The 21,194-nt window shown below is 39.6% G+C and overlaps 2 protein-coding genes across 2 annotated transcripts; one reads left to right on the top strand and one right to left on the bottom strand.

Moving 5' to 3' along the window:
• The first annotated feature begins 1,269 nt into the window (after positions 1-1,269).
• Positions 1,270-20,659, top strand: LOC143389107 (olfactory receptor 56A4-like). The gene is made up of 2 exons (XM_076842396.1): positions 1,270-1,518; positions 20,081-20,659. Exons 1-2 carry the CDS (start codon positions 1,270-1,272, stop codon positions 20,657-20,659), a joined length of 828 nt encoding a protein of 275 aa, XP_076698511.1.
• On the bottom strand, positions 9,683-10,656 carry LOC143391433 (olfactory receptor 52L1-like). Its single transcript, XM_076844134.1, is given in 2 exon segments — positions 9,683-10,638; positions 10,641-10,656. Coding segments are annotated over 2 exon segments (972 nt in total).
• Positions 20,660-21,194: the final 535 nt, after the last annotated feature.

Here is a 21,194-nt window from a genome sequence, read left to right as displayed (position 1 = left end):
TATCGCCATTTTGATGATGTTAGTTCTACCTATCCATGAACAGAGTATATTTTTCCATCTTCTAAGATCTTCTATATCTCTCTTTAGGGTTCTGTAGTTTTCACTGTATAAATCTTTCACCTCTTTTGTTAGGTTGATTCCCAAGTATTTTATTTTTTTTTGAGGATATTGTGAATGGGGTGGCTGTCCTCATTTCCATTTCAGAAGATTTGTCGCTGATATACAGGAATGCCTTTGATTTATGTGTGTTGATTTTATATCCTGCCACTTTGCTAAATTCATTTACTAGTCTAGAAGTTTCTTTGTAGAACCTTTTGGGTCTGCTAGGTATAGGATGATGTCATCCGCAAATAGTGTCAATTTAAGTTCTTCTTTTCCTATCTTTCTGCCTTTAATTTCTTTCGACTGCTTAATTGCTCTGGCCAGTGTTTTGAGAACTATGTTGAATAGAAGTGGTGAGAGAGGGCATCCCTGTATTGTTCCAGATTTAGAGGTAATGCCTTCAATTTTTCTCCATTTAGAATGATGCTAGCCTGAGGCTTGGCATAGATAGCTTTTACAAAGTTGAGGTAAGTTCCTGTTATCCCTAGTTTTTCTAGTGTTTTAAACATAAAGGGATGCTGTACTTTGTTGAATGCTTTTTCTGCATCTATTGAGATGATCATATGTTTCTTATCTTTAAATCTATTGATGTGGTGAATAACATTGATTTCTATATATCGAACCAGACTTGCATCTCAGGGATGAATCCTACTTGATCATATTGCACAATTTTTGTGATATGTTTCTGTATCCTATTGCTGGAATTTTATTGAGGATTTTTGCATCTATGTTCATTAGAAACATTGGTCTGTAGTTTTCTTTCTTTGAAGTGTCTTTTTCTGGTTTCGGAATCAGGGTGATGTTGGCCTCATAGAATAAATTTGGAAAAGCTCACTCTTCTTCTATTTCCTGAAATAACTTGAAAAGTATTGGTATTATTTCTTCTTTAAAGGTTGTGTAAAACTCTGATGTATACCCATCTGGTCCTGGGCTTTTCTTTGTTGGTAGTTAATAATGTTAACGATGTGATGTTGTTGTTGGTGGTGATGTTGATGATGATGATAATGATGATGATGTTGGTGATTATTTTAAAATTTCTTTCAGACAGGTTTGGGCTCCAGTGTAAACCTGAAGTCCACCATATCCAGGATACATACTTTGTGATCATATACTTCAGTACTTCATTGTAAGGTAGTTTATATTTCCAGTTTGATCGGGATACTTTTTATGGCATGGTCCAGCAATGACTCCACTGCACTGATCTCTGAATTCCTCCTCATCTGCTTCCCTAACTACCAGAGTTGGCAGCACTGGCTGTCTCTGCCCCTCAGCCTCCTCTTCCTCCTGGCCATGGGGGCCAACACCACACTCCTCCTCATCATCTGGCTGGAGGCCTCCCTGCATGAGCCCATGTACTACCTGCTCAGCCTCCTCTCCCTGCTGGACATTGTGCTCTGCCTCACTGTCATCCCCAATGTCTTGGCCATCTTCTGGTTTGACCTCAGACCCATCAGCTTCTCTGCCTGTTTCCTCCAGATGTTCATCATGAACAGTTTCCTGACGATGGAGTCCTGCACTTTCATGTTGATGGCAGAACATTTTCATGTTGTTGTTTGACTTCATAATGGCTGCCAATGTTACTGGAGTGAGATGGTATCTTAGGGTGGTGTTGATTTGCATTTCTCTGACTGCTAGAGATGGTGAGCTTTTTTTCATGTACTTGTTGATTGTGTGTATGTCCTCCTCTGGGAAGTGTCTGTTCAGGTCCTTGGCCCATTTATTGATTGGGTTATTTGTTTTCTTATTGTTTAATTTTTTGAGTTCTTTGTATACTCTGGATATTAGGGCTCTATCTGAAGTGTGAGGAGTAAAAATTTGTTCCCAGGATGTAGGCTCCTTATTTACCTCTCTTATTGTTTGTTTTGCTGAGAAAAAACTTTTTAGTTTGAGTGAGTCCCATTTGTTGATTCTTGTTATTAACTCTTGTGCTATGGGTGTCCTATTAAGTAATTTGGAGCCTGACCCCACAGTATGTAGATGGGAGCCAACTTTTTTTTCTATCAGACAAAGAGTCTCTGTTTTGATATCAAGCTCCTTGATTCATTTTGAGTTAACTTTTGTGCATGGCGAGAGAAAGGGATTCAGATTCATTTTGTTGCATATGTATTTCCGGTTTTCCCAGCACCATTTGTTGAAGATGCTATCCTTTCTCCATTGCATGCTTTTAGCCCCTTTGTCAAAAATAAGATAGTTGTAATTTTGTGGATTGTTCTCTGTGTCCTCTGTTCTGTACCATTGGTCCACGTGCCTGTTTGGTACCAGTACCATGCTGCTTTTGTTACTATTGTTCTGTAGTATAGTTTGAAGTCTGGTATGGCTATGCCACCTGATTCACTCTTCCTGCTTATATTGCTTTTGCTTTTCTGGGTTTTTAATTTTTCCATATGAATTTCATGATTGCTTTATCTATTTCTATAAGAAATGCTGTTGGGATTTTGATTGGCATCATTAAACCTTTAGAGAACTTTTGGTAAAATTGCCATTTTGATGATGATAGCTCTGCCTATCCATGAACAGGGTATATTTTTCCATCTTCTAAGATCTTCTTCTATTTCTCTCTGTAGGGTTCTGTAGTTTTCATTGTATAAATCTTTCACCTCTTTTGTTAGGTTGATTCCCAAGAATTTTATTTTTTTTTTGAGGATATTGTGAATGGGGTGGTTGTCCTCATTTCCATTTCAGAATATTTGTTGCTGATATACAGGGATGCCTTTGATTTATGCGTGTTGATTTTATATCCTGCCACTTTGCTGAATTCATTTATTAGCTCTAGTAGTTTCTTTGTAGACCCTTTGGGTCTGTTAGATATAGTATCATATCATCTGCAAATAGTGATAATTTAAGTTCTTATTTTCCTATTATTATGCCTTTAATTTCTTTTGTCTGTCTAATTGCTCTGGCTAGTATTTCAAGAACTAAATTGAATAGAAGTGGTGAATGAGGGCATCCCTGTCTTGTTCCAGATTTTATAGGGAATACCTTCAGTTTTTCTCCATTTAGAATGATGCTAGCCTCAGGCTTAGCATAGATAGCTTTTACAATGTTGAGGTAAGTTCCTGTTATCCCTAGTTTCTAGTGTTTTGAACATAAAGGGATGCTGTACTTTGTCAAATGCTTTTTCTGCATCTATCAAGATGATCATATGGTTCTTATCTTTAAGTCTATTGATGTGGTGAATAACATTTATTGATTTCCTTATATTGAAACAGCCTTGCATCCCAGGGATGAATCCTACTTGATCATGGTGCACAATTTTTTTGATACATTTTTGTATCCGATTCACCAGAATTTTATTGCGGATTTTTGCACATAGGTTCATTACAGATATTGGTCTGTAGTTTTCTTTCTTTGAAGTGTCTTTGTCTGGTTTTGGGATCAGGGTGATGTTGGCCTCATAGAATGAAATTGGAAGAGGTCCTTCTTTTTCTATTTCCTGAAATAACTTGAAAAGTATTGTATTAATTCTTCTTTGAAGGTTTTGTAAAACTCCGCTGTATACCCATCTGGTCCAGGGCTTTTCTTGGTTGGTAGTCTTTTGATGGCTTCTTCTATTTCCTCCTTTGTTACTGTTCTGTTTAAATTTTGTGTATCTTCCTGATTCTATCTGGGCAAATCATATGACTTAAGAAATTTATTGATATCTTCACTATCTTCTATTTTATTGGAATATAGGGTTTCAAAATAATTTTTAATTGTATTCTGTATTTCTATAGTGTCTGTTGTGATATTGCCTTTTTCATCCTGTATGTTAGTAATTTGAGTTCTCTCTCTTCTTCTCTTTGTTATCATGGCTAAGGGCCTGTCGATCTTATTTATTTTTTCAAAGAACCAACTTTTAGTTTTGTCAATTTTTTCAATGGTTTCTTTTGTTTCAATTTCATTGATTTCCACTCTGATTTTAATTATGTCTTGCCTTCTGCTACATTTGATGTTGTTTTGCTCTTCCTTGTCTAGGGTTTTGAGATGAAGTGTGAGCTCATTTATTTGTTGTTTTTTTTTCTTTTTTTGAGGAATGAACTCCAGGCAATTAATTTCCCTCTTAAAACTGCTTTCATTGTGTCCCATAGATTCCGGTATGTTGTGTCTGTATTGTCATTTGTCTCTAAGAATTTTTTGATTTCCTCCTTTATGTCTTCTGTAACCCATTGATCATTCAGTAACATATTGTTCATTTTCCAGGTAATGCTGGATTCTTCCTTCCTTCTTTTATCATTGATTTCCAGTTTCATTCCATTATGATCAGATAAGATGCATGGTATTATCTCCACACCTTTATATTTACTAAGGGTTTCCCTGTGGCATAATATATGGTCTATTTTGAGAAAGATTCATGTGCTGCTGAGAAAAACGTATATCCACTTGATGTTGGTTGATATATTCTATATATGTCAGTTACGTCTAGGTTATTGATTGTGTTATTGAGTTCTATACTTTCTTTATTAAACTTTTGTTTGGAGGATCTGTCCAATGGTGAGAGCAGTGTGTTGAAGTCACCCATAATTATTGTGTTGTGGTCTATTTGATTCTTGAATTGAGGAGAGTTTGTTTTATGAACATTGCACCACCATTATTTGGTGCATACATATTGATAATTGTTATGTCTTGTTGGTGAATGGTTCCTTTTAATAATATATGGTGTCCTTCTTTATCCCTTTTGATTAACTTAGGTTTGAAGTTGATTTTATTCAATATGAGTATGGCCACTCCTGCTTGCTTCCGAGGACCATGTGAGTGGTATGATTTTTTCCAACCTTTCACCTTCAGCCTGTGTATGTCTTTTCCTAAAAACAGTTTTTTAATCCAAGTTACTAGCCTATGTTGCTTGATTGGTGAGTTTAATCCATTAACATTTAGGATTACTATTGATATATGGTTTGTACTTCCAGTCATTTTAATTTATTTATTTATTTTAATTTGGCTTGTTTTTACTCTTTGATTATTCCCCTCCCTCCTTTACTGAGTTACCTCCCACTGTTGGTTTTGGGTGCTGTTTTTCATTTCCTCTTCTTGTAGTGTTTTGCTCAAAATGCTTTGCAGTGCTGGTTTTCTGGCTGTGAATTCTTTTAACTTTTGTTTATCGTGAAGTATTTTAATTTCATTGTCAAACCTGAAGCTTAATTTTGCTGGATACAATATTCTTGGTTGGAATCCATTATTTTTCAGCGTTTGAAATACGTTGTTCCAGGATCTTCTCGCTTTCAATGTCTCTGATGAAAAATCAGCCGTTAAACTAATTGGTTTACGTTAGAGTCTGTAAAAAAGTCAGCATGGCACCTGGCATTTTGCCAGAGAAATGTCAGAGTCTGTAAACTAGTCTGAATGGCACCTGGCAAAATGCCAGAGGGAGTGGTTTGTGAGGTGGAGCCAGCGAGCCATTAAGTGTGGAGATTCTTATTGGTTGACTGCTGTATCGAGTTTATGTTAATTAGATAAGCTGTGTGGAATGTATAAATACCTCTGTTGTCTTACAATAAACAGCTCCCACTCCTGCTGTATCAATCTACACAAGTTGCTCGTCATCCCCCGGTTATTTTACTGCAGCGGGACTGCGGCAGGTTTACCCTGGAATGTAGTCTGCCTTCTTTCTCTTGTAGCTTTTAATATTCTCTCCTTGTTCTGTTTGTTGGATATCTTCATAATAATGTGTCTTGGAGTTGGTCTATTATGGTTTTGTATGTTTGGGGTCCTGTAGGCTTCCAGGATTTGGGAATTCATCCCATCTTTTATGTCTGGAAAGTTTTCTGAAATTATTTCATTCAACAGATTGCTCATTCCTTTGGTTTAGACCATTATACCTTCCTGTATCCCAATGACTCTTAAGTTTTGTTTTTTTATGACATCCAATATCTCTTGGATGTTTTGCTCATGGTTTCTTACCAGCCTTTCTGCATTGACTATACTCTTTTTGAGTAGATAAACTTTATCTTCATTATCTGATGTTCTAACTTCTATTTGGTCTAGTCTACTTGTAATATTCTTATTTGAGTTTTTGATTTGGTTTATGGTTTCCTGTATTTCTAGGATTACTGTTTGATTTTTTTAAAATCTCTATCTCCTGGTAGAGTTCATTTTTTGCTTCTTGAATCTGCTTATGTAATTCATTTTCAAAGTATTCTTTCATAGTTTGGACTTGGTGTCTAATGACTTCTTTAAGATTCCAGTCCATCTGAGTCAGGTTTGCCTTGAGTTCTTTCTGTCCATTTTTCTGATGCCTCTAGGTTCTCCTGTAAATTTAAGTTGTCCTGCATTGTTTGTAATCCTTTTTTCCTTTTTTTTTTTCATGGTGTTCACGTTACTTTCCAACTTTCTTTAACTGCTGTGTTTCTGTTTTCTCCTATAAATTTGTTTTGGTTTTGTATATCTCTGTGGTGTCTCCTTTGTGGTGGGAGACTATGTCTTTATTGTAATTTAAAGCTGATTCATTCGATCCATAAATGGCTTACAGATTCTGCGAGCATAGAGTGATATGTTTGGTCTTAGGACTTTATGTTTAGGTTGGGTGCTATGATGATATGAATGTTAGTATATCTTGGCTACTTTGGAAGATTGCTCTACTGAAGAGGGATATTAACATGCGAATGGATCAGGGTATTTGGTAATAGGTAGGTACTTAGGATCCCTATAGACAGTCTCGGAACATTCACCTATTTGCATTTAAAAAATTACACGTAATGAAAGTTGTAATGCTGGGGATGAAAGTTAGGGGAAAGGTGAAGGAAGGAGTCCTTAAAGAGAAAGAGGGAGAGAAAAATAGGTAGAATAAAGGAGAATGAAAAAACAATAAAAATTGAAAAGGGAAAAGAAAAAAAAAGATAAATGAAGTCTTAGAGTTCTATTTTCTTCTCTTCCAGTTGGTGGAGCTCTGCCCTCTGAGCCAAGGTTTTGCCCTCTATGTGCCAGCATCAATCCCTGTAAGGCGGCTCTTCTTCCCCTACTGGGCGTCTCTCCAATGCTGTTAGTCCAGAGCCATTTCTCTTATCCGGCCCCTCCCCTCTTCCTCCTCCCAGCCAGCCAGGCCACGTTCACAGGAGGTGTTCTCCACAGATCTAGTTACACTTGCAGCCTATTTCTGGCCCTATTTCCTGAATGACTGAGCACTCTCTCTGTTTGCCATTCACCAAGACCCTAAGGTTGTGGAGTGGGTGATCTAGGAACCGTCAGTTTAATTTGTCTGGACCCCTTCAGTGGCCACGCCCCCAGAAACTGGCAGCTAAGGCCTTGGGTGTCGCAGCTGGTGGTAGGGGGAGTTGGGGGTCGGGAGTCCCCCCTGCTTTCCTTGGCTCATACAGTCATGCCCACGGAGCTCTGGGGCATATTTTTGAGGTTTCCCAGCTGTATGCATCTGGTGGGGATGGGAGTCACACACCTGTTAAATTTCATTGGGAAGGGATCCCGGCCTCCAAACTCTGGTGATGTTAGCTCTCTGCTACAGTGGGCCCCAGACTCCTTGCCAGAGTGTCCAATTGGAAGGGGTGGGTCTGGCTGGCCTCTGGTCTGTCCCAGACTTGGTTTCAGTTCTAGTCCACTGTTTCATGAAGGCTTGGTTAGCAACCTCTTCATAGTGTCTGTACGCCACACACGGTATCCGGCAGTGCTGAAATGCCTTCTTCTGCTCCGGTGGCCAGGCAGCGGCGGCCCGGACCTCCACGCAGGGTGGCCGAGATTCACCTGTCTGTGGCAAGCTGTCACCACCAATAATCCCAAATTCCCCACCTACGTGTCACTTCAGCAGAATTTTGCTGGGAGTTTCTCAGCAGGTAGAATCCGAACGTTTTGATGTGTCCCTCTGTCCCCGTGGCTGAGGAGGTACTGAAATCGCTGCCTCCCCACCAGCCGCCATGTTGAGTATCTTTGGGAAACATTTTCTGATTGAGGTAAGAACATGTGTAATGTAACAGGAGTGAGAGAAAATACATTATATACTAGTGCAGCTGAAATACTGTAAGGAAACAATGAAAATTAAGTCTAATATATATATATTTTATCCATAGACCTTCCCTGTAATAACACAAGGACAGAGTGGAATGATCTAAATTGATTTTACACATATTGTTGTGGAAGAAGCTTAGAGGAGGCATTTGAGGGGTTAGAATAGCAGCAAAAGATCACTCTAGGAGGATATGAAAGGACATGTACATCAACAGATGTAATTTTGTCTATTTTATTTCACCCATACATAGCTCTTCCCTCTTACCAGCACTGGTGTTATTTTTAAATACACATCTGTTTTTACTCTTTCTTTTGGATGAACTAATTTAACTCTGTCTTATTTCCTCTTTTGGTTTATTATATTTTTTTTGTTTTTGAAATTTTATTTGTTGCTTCAGGGTTTACAGAATACATCATTATCACAGAATACCTTCATATAGTAGGTTATTTCCTACATAGTGCAACAAATGTACAGAGCAACAGTTATACATTGCTATGCATTTATCACAAAGGAGGATTATGCAATCATAAAGAAGAATGAATTTTGACATTGCCAGTAAATGGATGGATCTGGAAGCTATCATGATAAGTGAAGTAGGTCCCCCCAAATCCAAAGGTCAAATGTTTTCTCTTATACGTGGAAGCTAACCTATAATAAAAGGAGAGGGTGGTAAGGCTAGGAATAGAAGTGTAGCAGATCAGACAATGGAGAATGGAAGGGAAGGAAGGGGAATAAGCAAAGGAAATACAGTGGAATGAATCTGATATAGTTTTCCTGCGAACATATATGAAAACAACACACTGAATACCACCACCATGCATAGCCATATTTTCTAACTTTCGCTGTGATTTCTTATTTTATATGCGGTTCCTGAGACGTGCTTTTTTCCCCCAAGTATTTAGGGCTTTTCATTGCCATCATGTTGTTATTGGTTTTCAAATTCTATGTTGACAAGGGAATATATTCTGTACTCTTTTATTATTTTAAAATTTATTGGTATATTTGATGACTCAATACACAAAAAGTAACATCCAGTGGCTTTCCAACTCCCATGTAACATTATCAGCTGGCACTGAAAGTTCCCTTGCCCAAAGCTACCTGTACCAATTATGTTTCTTTTAAGTAAAATGACATCAGTGTTAGGATAAAGGGTGTTTTCTTAAAAAGTGGACTTCTCAACTGCTTTGAAGAGACCTTGCTGCTACCCAGGAGTCCAGTGATTTGGAGCTCACTGTCAAACTTAGAGGGTTTGAAGATGTTCTAAAACTGAGCAAAACTTGGGACTTTCCATTCCCATTCCAGACAGGGTTGCAGGAAAGATGTCATAAATCAGAATTGTCATTTATCTTATTCTGAAATCACTCTGAAAAAAGGAGTAGACAACTGTAAGCTCTAGAAAAAAAAATTTAACATGTGTGTGTATGTGTGAAGGAGCGGGGACTATTCATGATCCAGCTAACCAGATACATCCCAACAGAACGTGGAGCCAAATGCCTGTGGACTGTTCTTGGCACGAGGCTAGTAGGACTAGAAGGACTCTTCATTGTAGAATGGCCTCTATCCATATAATCCATACAACCATGCGTTCTTGGCTGTGCCTGTGGCAGGAACCTCTAAAGAAAGTAACTAGATTAGGTTCAGACCAATCCTTTAACAGAACACCCTGAGCACTCGCTGGCGGATCTGCCGAGTCTTCACCCCATAGACGAGAGGATTGAGGGCAGGTGGCACAAGGAGGTACAGGGTGGCCAGAAGAACATGGACATGATGGGGCACATGGTGGCCAAAGCGGTGAGTGAGGAAGGAGAATATTCCAGGGACATAGAAGACCAAGATGACACAAACATGAGCCCCACATGTGCTAAAGGCCTTGAGTCGAGCCTCACTCCCTGGTACCTTCAGCACTGCCTGGAGGATGAGGGCATAGGAGACACCAATGGCCAGGACATCTAGCCCAACCACCAGAAGTGCCACTGCCAGCCCATAGGCTCTGTTCACTGTGGTTTCTGAACAGGCAAGTTTTACCACAGCCATATGTTCACAATAGGCATGGCCTATGACTGTGGCCTGGCAGAAGATAAGGTTCTGAAGGAGGATGGGGAAGGGGATGAGGAGGATCATTCCACGCAGCAGCACTGCCATCCCAATGCGCCCTATAGTCCCTGGATGCAGGATGGTGGAATGGTGCAGAGGATGGCAAATGGCCACATAGCGATCCAGAGCCATGGCCACCAGTACACCTGACTCCATGGAGGAGAAAGCATGAATGAAGAACATCTGGGTCAGGCAGACAACGTACCCAATCTCATGAGCATGGACCAAGAGCACAGCAAGGGCTTTGGGTGCAGTGGAGGAGGCCAGGACAAGGTCAATGGCAGCTAGCATGGCCAAGAAGAGGTACATGGGTTGGTGCAAGGATTGCTCAGCCCAGATGATGAAGATAATGGTAACGTTGCCCACTAGAGCAAGGAAGTAAAGGACACCCAAGGGAAAGGCTATCCAGTGCTGACTCTCCTCTAGACCTGGAATACCTACCAGGAAGAAAGAAGGCTGGGGTAGCCTCCAGCTGGAATTGCTAAGGGCCATCATAAAGGGCTTTGAGAGGGAAAAGGAACCAGCGTCATGATTTTTTCACTCCTGATATGTTACCACATAGTCCAGCTCTGGCTGCCTCTGCACCAGAAGAATGAAGTGCCTTGAGCTGCAACACAAGGGGATACAGTTAGAGACAAGGAAAAAAAATCTCCTTTCCTGGAGATACTCTCCTTATGGATGAGACTTGCATATGTCTGAATTAGGATAAATCTAGTTTTACTCAGAGATAAGAATAAACACATGCTGCCTTTGGGAGAGATGCTTACAATTTACCATTCAATTATTTGTATTTCAGAACTGTGCATTTGAAAGAATTCTCCTCATTAATTCTCTGGATGTTTAATAAGTCCATATGTTACTTTTGAAACTAGTCTCCTTTTTTTTTTTAAGAGAAAGAGAGGTAGAGAGAGGCAGAGAGAGAGAGAGAATTTTTTTTTAAATATTTCTTTTTTTTTTTAGTAATTGGCGGGCACAACATCTTTTTTTTGTATGTGGTGCTGAGGATCGAACCCGGGCTGCACGCATGCCAGGCGAGTGCACTACCGCTTGAGCCATATCCCCAGCCCCGAAACTAGTCTCCTTAAGTTTCCACAACATTGCACTCTACAGTTGTTCCTCATCTGACCCCAGGCCTACCATTTTCTCCACCTCATTAGAGATTGATTCCACGGTTCCTTCCTCTCTTTCTTTCACAATATTATATATTATCTCTGAATTGAGTTCACCCATTCACATGCTTTTAACATTTAAATACTTCCATTTCTTCCAAACTTATGTTTTTAAGTCAAATATCTTTCTGAATCAAATGATATTTTTGTATTTGCTTTACTATGAACTATGCAGTAAACATATCCAGGACAGGAGAAAGTTGCCTATCCTTCCCAAATTTTCTCTAAGTCTTGTCAATATTTTTGTGATTTATACCACTATCTACTTTCCCAAGTTCATCCAGAAAGTTGGAAACTCTCCTGACTCATTTTTTCCTTCATCTCTTTTGCCCCTTCACCAATTCCTATTGACTTATTTATTTATTTATTCATTATGCATCTCTTATAGCCTCTCCTTTTCCCCGACCCCTGAAATGCCAGCTTTAGCTCACACTCTCAAATTCTTTCATCTGGACTTCATCATTAGGTATTTCTGCCTTAGCTTTGGGTCTCTCCCCAGTCTACTCTTAATCCTGAAGTCAAAGGGTTTTTCCTAAAATGTAGAGGTCATCATGTTACTCCAATGGTCAAAATTCTTCATGAATTCCCTGTATGAATAGTCATATTTTTAGGACAAGCACATGAAGTTTTGAAGATGGTCTTTGTGTATTTGTGTCTTACACTCAACATGTTCCCATACGTTAAATGTTTTGTTTTCGACATTCTAAAACTCCTGGGATTACCATTGGACCACTGTATTTTATATATTCCCTTCGTGTATTCTGTCATTTTCCTCCTTTATCTGAATTGATACTTCTCATCCACCAAACTCAGTCGACTCTCTCCCACCCCTCGGAAAGATTCATTGACTGTGTTAGGTCAATACCCATTATATTAGGAACTCTTAATAGGATCATCCATTGTTCATCCACAATTTCTGATTTATCACTATCATAAAATCCCTTTCAATATCTTAATGGTTTGTTTCAACAGGAAGGATCATAGTTCATTAAACTTGGTAATTACATGTTAACATGGTAGACACTTCACAATGTGATAAGATAAACACAAGCATCAGGGACTAAAGGATTCAGGTGCAAGCTGTGTCCATTTTATAATCTAGGAATGAATTGTTTTCAGTCTACTTAAACTCTCAAAGGCTTTATCTTATGATAAATAAGATCAAAACACAGATTTATAATAAATATTAATGAAATACTACATGTAAAGTCTTGATACATAAGTAATTCTATAAATGATGGTTATTAACTGTAATAATAGGGATGACTTAGTATGATTTCACAGATTTCTTTTTTCTTTATCTACAGGAATCTCTTTCTGTGTTTCAGATTATTGTTGTGTCTCTCATCATTATGCTATAATAACTCAGTCTCTATCACCCTCCATGTAAACATCAAGTGCCAAATAACTAGGGTTCTACTTAACCACTTGATTAACCCCTCAAACACCAACACAAAAATCTGAATCTGTACGTTTGTGTCTACATGTTGGTTTTAAAAGACAGATGGAACTCTGAAATAATGTTTTTCTGTGTTGAGGGTTTACACATGTAAACATAATCAAGAAGGCCTCAGTTTTTGTGGAGTGAGCACCCATAGATCATTCTGTGTGCCTTTTCCTAAATCAATAATGATTAAATATGGCCACAAAACTATAAAAATATCAGCAATAAAATATGAACTGCCTGGTGAGTATGTATCTCCCTGTCTTTGTTTTTCATCCAGAATCAGCTTAAAAAAGCAGTGACATATCTATTGAAAGCTCCAGGGTTATCTCATTATTATAAAAAATTCACCATTCAGTACTTAACATTTCACCCAGTGAGACAGTTGATTGCTTTCTTAGCTACTCTCTTCAGCCACAAGATTAAGGCCATTTCCTGTCTCTTAGCTGAGAAGTGAAAGAGCAGCTACACATGTGCAGGGTGCCCTGGCCTTAACACAGGCAGCATCCAAGGAGCACTGAGGCTGAAGCCCACCTGTGGGTACAGGAGAGGTGCAGAGAAGCTTGTCCTGAGTATAACCTGCCTCCTCTTTGTCCTGGGTGACTCCTGATCCACAGTAAAAGCCTAGAACTGTCTCTGTGCTCCTTAGAGGAAAAGCAGAAGGGACTTTATTCTCAGGAACCTGAAGGGGAAGATGCCCTTGACTCTCTGACCAGGAAGCAAAGAGATTGGTGAGCAAAGCACTGATGTTGCTCAGCTCCTACTTGTTTTTGTAAATCCAGTGCAAGCAGCCTCTCTTCCATGAGGCTGTCCTCCAGTGCTGGGAGGCAGCAGGACGTGGCTCCTGCACTTTCCCATCACAGTCTCCTCACTGCTTTGTCAGTGCACTGATTACTCCGCACTGTAAAACCAGTCAGTGTCAGTCCTTGAGGAGTGGGGACTATGCCTTCCTTACTGGAGCAGCCCCAGCACAAACTTCAGAAGGGCCTAGAATCTAGTTGGTACTCAGGAATGTTGGTGAAATAAACACCCACATGGCTAAATTAAAGAATAAATGAATAAGAACTTGAGTGTCTTAAAGGAACTGAGAATTGTGGGAACCTGACAAGTCGGAGGCTCAACTTAAGGCATAAGGATGATGTGACAGACAGTGGAACGTCTCTTGAGCAGGGAGGGGCTAAGCCTCAGTGTTCTTCACCCTGCTTTGTGACAGAGCAGGCCTTGCTGAACCTCTCTGACCTGAGAGGCGAGAGTGGAGTCCCAGATGTGTGTCAGATATGAGGGAATTCCTATGATCATGAGGGATCGCTACTGTCACTAAGCAGAAGGTCTCTTCTTTGATGTGACCTGACCCTTCTCCTTAATTCTCTTCTTGACACTGCCCTGGACTCTATGAGAGTGACAAAGAGGGAGAGACAAGAGCACACATAGCTATTGGAGGACACAGAAGCAGAGTGTCCATGATACTGGCCTAATAAGAAAGAGGTAGAGCCCCAGAGAATAGACCTGAGACACACAGATAATTGATTCATTATGCCTGACAGCACTGTTCCCGGGTCTCTTGAAAATGCACAGTTTAGTGTTAAGTCAGCTTTGACAGAGACTCAGCAACACAGAGAGAATGAGAAAAAGACAAAATGCCTGGACTCAGAAACCTTCCACTACAGCCTTACCTGCTCAGCTCCAGGGATTCCTAGACTCCCATGAAGTCCTTCTGCACTAGCTGGGCACCAACAATGAGGATCGGGTATTTTGTTCAGAAGGCTTCACTGCAGTCTCTGACACTCAGGGAAACCCAAAGACCTCACTCAAGGTCTGTGCAGTTAAAGTTTCCCAAAGTTAGAAAACAGGAGTTCTAGACCTGAGAAGACTAGCACGGATTATGTCCTCCTGCAGTATATGTGCTAGTGAGAATGCCAAGCCAAGACCATGCTGAATGCCCTGTGACTGCCTCAGGTTAACCCCAAAGTTTTGATGACGTCTATAGTTATCTGTCAACCCATAGGTTGGCTTGCAGCAATGGGTCCTGCTCTGATCTCTCTCTCTCTTTTTTTTTTTTTAAAGAGAGAGTGAGAGAGGGGGAGAGAGAGAGAGAATTTTAATATTTATTTTTTAGTTTTCGGTGGGACACAACATCTTTGTTTGTATGTGGTGCTGAGGATCGAACCCGGGCCGCATGCATGCCAGGTGAGCGCGCTACTGCTTGAGCCACATCCCCAGCCCCTGATCTCTCTTTTTGTTGTTGACTCTCCCTGTCAGTGCCCAGGTCACACCTGGGGAAAACATCTATTCTGTCTCAGGAGGAAATAAAACTAAGAGATGCTAAACAGAGGCACTAGGAGACTCAGCACCACACTAACCTGGCCAAGAAATGACCCCATCACAAGGGCTCTGAGAAATAAAAAATTTCTTAATAGTCTGCCCCTCAAAAAATAAGTCCCAAATCTGACCTCATTTTCCGCACCTGAAATCCCATGGACTGTCTCATGGCTGGTTCTCTGACTTTTACCTTGAGCGTCCATTCTTGCTGTTTACCCAAGGCAGGGACGGTGACTGTGGACAGGCCACTGGGAAGGTAGAGTGTTATTACCAGTCGCAGGTCCCAGAGGGCTCCAGACCCGCCTGGATAAAACCAAACTGGTGTGAAGATTGGCAGGAGGTGTGTGGAGCTAAGGATACTGCCCTCAGGGATGGGTGGTTAGGCAGAGAGACAGAGCAGGTAGTTGAACCCACACCTAAACAGGGGCTCACTGTCTACTGTTAATTATGACCCCTGCATCATCCTGCACATCCTTAGGGCTGGGCTAGGAAACCTCATTTCAGTGACCTGGGAAATTCCAAAGTGCTCTGGAGTTGAGACTTTTCATTGTCACAGAAAAATCCAGGACCCCAGTAAATTCTTTAATGGATACTCTGTTTCAGTGCACCTGTTCTCCAGGACTTAGGAGTGTTGACTGCTGGAAACTCACAACTGAGTTACTATTTAAAAGCTGTTTTTATTTTATCTAATTAGTTTACATGACAGTAGAATGCTTTTTGACACATCATACATAAATGGAGTATAACTTCTCATTCTTCTGGTTGTACATTATGTAGAATATCACCGGCCGTGTAATCATATACTCTCATAGGGTAATAATGTTCGATTAATTCCACTATCCTTTCCGCCCCCATACCCCCTCCCCTACATTCTGTTTAATTCAAAGTACCTCTATTCTTCTCTAGCTCTCCCTCCTTTTATGGTGATTCAGCATTCACATATCACAGAAAACATTCAGCCTTTGGGTCTTTGGGATTGTCTCATTTCGCTTAATGAGATATTCTCCAGTTTCATCCATTTACCTGCAAATAACATAATTTTTCTTTTTTAAGGCTGAGTAATAGTCTATTGTGTATGTATACCACAGTTTCTTTATCCATTCATCTGTTAAAGGACACCTAAATTGGTTTCATAGTTTGGCTATTGTGAATGGAACTGCTACAATGATTGATGTGGCTGTGTCACTATGGTATACTATTTTTAAGTTCTTTGGGTATAAACCTAGAAGTCAGACAACTGGGTCGAATGGTGGTTGCAATCCAAGTGTTCAAAGGAATCTCCATACAGCTTTTCATAGTAATTGCTCTAATTTTCAGTCTCACCAGCATGGGATTAACCAGTTTTTCATTCAGTGTTTTATTATTCATTTTTTGATAACCTTAGAAATAACAACTTATCTCATTGACATATTATGGTCTAATTCAATATATGTACTTTAAAGGAATGTTCAAGATTGTGTAAAATTATTTTCCTAAAGTGATATATTTATCCCTGTGTAAGATATTTATAGAAGTTAGTAAAAATTAATCATAAAGGAAATGATCACATATTAACCATTTAAAAATTTTTTAAAGAATGCAGCTTTTACATGTTAGATGAGGTATGTTTTGTAAGTCTACTGTAAATTATCTTCTTAAAGGTTCTCTTAGATATATCCTCCTTGTTCCTGGGTGATATGCCTTCCCATTGTAAACAGTTTATGTAATGCTCAGTCACCTCCAGGGAGACTATAAGTTGATTACTTTTTTTACTCCACTTGAATATAAATGCAGATATCTCCCTTTTCAACTTGAAAATGTCTGTGTATCTACAGGGACACAAGAGCCCTTGGGAGCCCAAAGACCAATGCTTTGTCTTTCTGGTCACAGAGAATGGCTTTATCCAGATAACATTTTCATAAATGGATCTAGAGGCCAAAGCCACAAGCTAGGATTTAGCAAGAAGCTGAGGAGCAACACCTTACCTGAAAAGCATTGGATGGTCAAAAGTGCTGTGTAAAGAAGACATTCTCTGTTAAGTATTTTTTTGGGAACAGTATATTGGAAAAAGTAGCATGAAAAAGTAGTAGTGTCACTACACTTTGAGTTTGTTCTTTGACTTTCTTCATTATTTATTTCAGAGAATGTTATTGTACTCTGTAGAGATCACTGGTATTAGAGAAACATGAGCATTTGAGGATGTAGATCAGCTTAGCTCATGCTATATCACTAACAGGGAGGATGACGGCACAGAAGGTTTCCTTCTTTGATTATTAGAGGCATAATGCAAGCATTTGAATTTGTTCCAACTGCCAGAAGGGAAAAGGAAGGAAGCCTTGTCCTTGACTTTAATGAGTTTTGATCCTCCTAGGAGAGATGGCTGAGTTATGAAACTAGTCAGAGAGACAAAACCATGAAAAAAGAATTTATAGTATTCTCAGAGAATCCATGGGTGGAAGACAGCTTTCAAATCAGAAAGCCAGAATCGTACTGTAAGAACAGAAGGTCATGGGGAGGCGGCCAATTTGATATCTGAAGCTGAGCAGAGCTGTGGCTGAGGCTCTATGAACTGAGACAGACGGCTTGGATTAAGGTTAACCTAAATGAGAAGTTAGGTTATTCCTGAAGTCCTATCCCTGAAAAGCAGTATCAGCTTTACCTAGGAATTAGTTAGAAAGCCATATCATCCTACATCTACAGAAATGGGCTGTGCCCAGAAATCTGTGTTTTTAACAAGTTCTTTGGTGATTCTGATGCATACTCTCCTTTGAGAACCAATGGTCTAGATGAAAAGAAAGTTCTGAAGAGATGCCCACACTATATATTAAGAAAAAAATAAGAGCTTCAAACTTTGGGAAATATTTTGCATCTTACATCCTAGGTGCCCATAACAATGTACCCTCCAGATCCAACTATAAGCAAAGATGTTCTCCCTGGTTCTGAGGAGAACACAGAAGAACTTGACAACGACTTCACCAGTCAGTTCCTGGCTAGGTAAGGAGATTTACAGAGAAAAGGGCTCCAGTTTGTGGAGCATCATGTCTAGGGTATGGATTGGTATTCCTTCAGTTTCTCTTTGTCTGATAAACTTCATTTTATTAATTTCCTCCTTTACCTGAAAACAAAGATTTTTTTTGATACTTACCAAATTCACACTCAAAAAAGCTATTACACAAGTGTCTTTAGTATTTATTTTTTTCACCTTTAACTTGCTTGGAGGTTTTGTGGGGGGAGGGTACTTGGGATTGAATGTAAGGAAAATAATAAGAGACACAAAGAGAAGATGCAGAGGCAGGAAAGATGGAAGAGTGGCAGAATGGCCAAGCTGCCAGCTTTATTTATATCAATAAGTTACTTTTAGGTCATTGGCATCAGTAGTACATTACTGTTCATTGTATTACTAGGCAGGTTTTAGACTAGTAACATTATGCAGCTTATTTCTCAGCTACATATTAATTGAAATATGCAATGTTAGGAGACTTGTGTAGCTTTCAAGAAAGACCATTGTATAAAGTTACTGTTATGTGGTGAGCTTCAGACTCAGTGAAACATTGTGGTTGTCTAACAAGAGAGTTCCTTTATTCCCAAGAATTGTGTGCCTCAGATCAAAGTAGAGTTGATAAGACTCTATGACTGAGGAACATTCCAAGCCCAAGACAACTATCTTTTTTGGGGGGTGTGGGGTGGGTATCAGGGATTGAAGTGACGGACACTTGACCAATGAGACACATTCCCAGCCTTTCTTCCTTCTTTCCTTCCTTCCTGTTCTAATTTGTTATACATGATAGCAGAATGCATTATGATTCATAGTATATAAATGGAGCACAATATTTTATTTCTTTGGTTGTATACAAAGTAGATTCACACCATTCATGTCTTTATACGTGTACCTAGGGTAATGATGTCCATCTTATTCCACCATCTTTCCTACCCCCATGACCTCTCCCTTTTCCTTCCTCCTCTTTTCCCTATCCAAAGTTCTTCCATTCCTCCCAGGTTCTCCTCTCATTATGGATCAGCATCCTCTAATCACATTTGGTCTTGTGTTTTGGGATTGACTTACTTCACTTAGCATGATATCCTCCAACTCCATCCATTTACCTGCAAATTCCATCATTTATTCTCTTTTATTGCTGAGTAATAATATTCCATTGTGTATATATACCACAGTTTCTTTATCCATTCACCTATTGAAGGGCATCTAGGTTGGTTCCACAGTTTAGCTTTTGTCAATTGATCTGCTATAAACATTGATGTGGCTGCATCACTGTAGTATGCTGTTTTTAAGTCCTTTGGATATAAAACAAGGAGTGGATAGCTGGGTCAATGGTGGTTCCATCCCAAATTTTCTAAGGAATCTACATTCTGTTTCCAGATTGCAACCTTCTTTCTTTACACAGTATGTTGTTTTACTTCTATAAATCCTCCCATCCCTGAAGGAAAACCACTACCCCAGATTCCACACAGATATGCCCTCTTATTCTTTATGTTCATGTCTTTTTAGGTTTTCATTATTTCCAGTGGACAGATCATCTCTCAATATCTAAGTGATATTTAAACTTTAAATTTTCTTCTTACCTATCATAACATCTGAATTATTCTACTCCCACAGTCCAGGGCTCTAGAATTTCCTTTCTAAATGTAATTGGATGTACATTTTATCTTGTACTGTATTAGGAAACATTGTTGTAAAAGTTTTCTTATGTGTATGGAGGGACTTCTTGAAAATTCCTGTGATGGGCAGATAAGCCTACTGGAGTTTGGATAAGAACCATAGAGATCAGGAGAGGACAGGGCTACAAATAAGCAATTTTTTTTAAACTAAAGGTTGGTATCTAGAATTAGGAAAGGGTATAAGTTAGACTTTGGAGATTGAGATGGGCTTAGAAAAGATTTGAAATGAGGATAATATCCTGGGGGGTTGTGGGGCTGTGGTTTGAGGGTGGATTGGTTTTAACAAACCTTCTGAGCGTTTTCATAAGCGTTAGGTGCTCTAAGATGATAATGAATATACAGTGTTTTTGAGAACAATGATTCTGGCAGGTCCTGCTCATCTTCTGGTTCAACATGAAGACCATCAGCTTTTCAGGTTGCTTCCTGCAGATGTTCATCATGAATACCTTCCTCCCCATGGAATCTTCCACCTTTCTGGTCATGGCCTATGATTGCTATGTGGCCATCTGCCACCCACTGCGCTACTCCTCCAGCATCACAGAGCAGTTTGTCATCAATGTAGCCATCTTCATTGTCTTCTGCAATCTGCTAGCTACACTGCCTACTCCAGTCCTGGCTGCTAGTCTCAACTACTGTGCCAGCAACGTGGTGGAGAACTGTATATGTGCCAACATTTCTGTAGCCAAGCTCTCCTGTAGGGATATTCACCTCAGTAAGCTCTATCAATTTGTGAGTGTTTGGTGCCTTCTAGGTTCTGAGGTGGTGCTCATCTTGCTGTCTTACTGCTTCATTTTGAGGGCTGTTATAAGCTTGCCATCGGGAGGTATAACCACCAAGGCTTTGAGTACTTCTGGTTCATATCTCATTCTTATACTTTTCTTCTGTACACTGCTGCTAGTCTTCATCTTCACAAACAAGGCAGGGAAGAAGATACCAGTCTTTTCATGACTGTATATTAGAAATGACTAAAGTAAGATAAAAGCTTAGAATAGTAGTTTGAGTCATCAGAATGGTATTTTAAAAATGATAAATTTTATTTATTCTAATTTGTTATATACAATAGCGGAATGCAATTCAATTCATATTATACAAGTCGGACCAATTTTTCATGTTTCTGGTTGAACACAAAGTAGATTCACACCATTTGTATTTTTATACACGTATATGGGATAATGATGTACATCTCTTTCGACCATCTTTCCTACCCCCATCCTCCCTCCCTTGCCTTCCCTCCCCTTCACCCTATCTGAAGTTCATTTATTCCCCCCATGTTTCCCTCCTCCCATCCCCATTATGAATCAGCATCCTTATATCAGAGAAGACATTGGCATTTGTTTTCCTCCTATCCACTTACCTGCAAATGCCATGATTTTATTCCCTTTTAATGCTGTGTAATATTCCATTGTGTACATATATCACATTTTCTTTATCCATTCATCTACTGAAGGGCATCTGAGTTGGATCCACAATTTAGCTATTGCGA

The sequence above is a fragment of the Callospermophilus lateralis genome, chromosome 2, assembly GCF_048772815.1.
Source record: "Callospermophilus lateralis isolate mCalLat2 chromosome 2, mCalLat2.hap1, whole genome shotgun sequence".
NCBI classification, from domain to species: domain Eukaryota; kingdom Metazoa; phylum Chordata; class Mammalia; order Rodentia; family Sciuridae; genus Callospermophilus; species Callospermophilus lateralis.
Note: the sequence above shows the minus strand (reverse complement) of the source record. Positions and strands in the feature narration are given on the sequence as shown.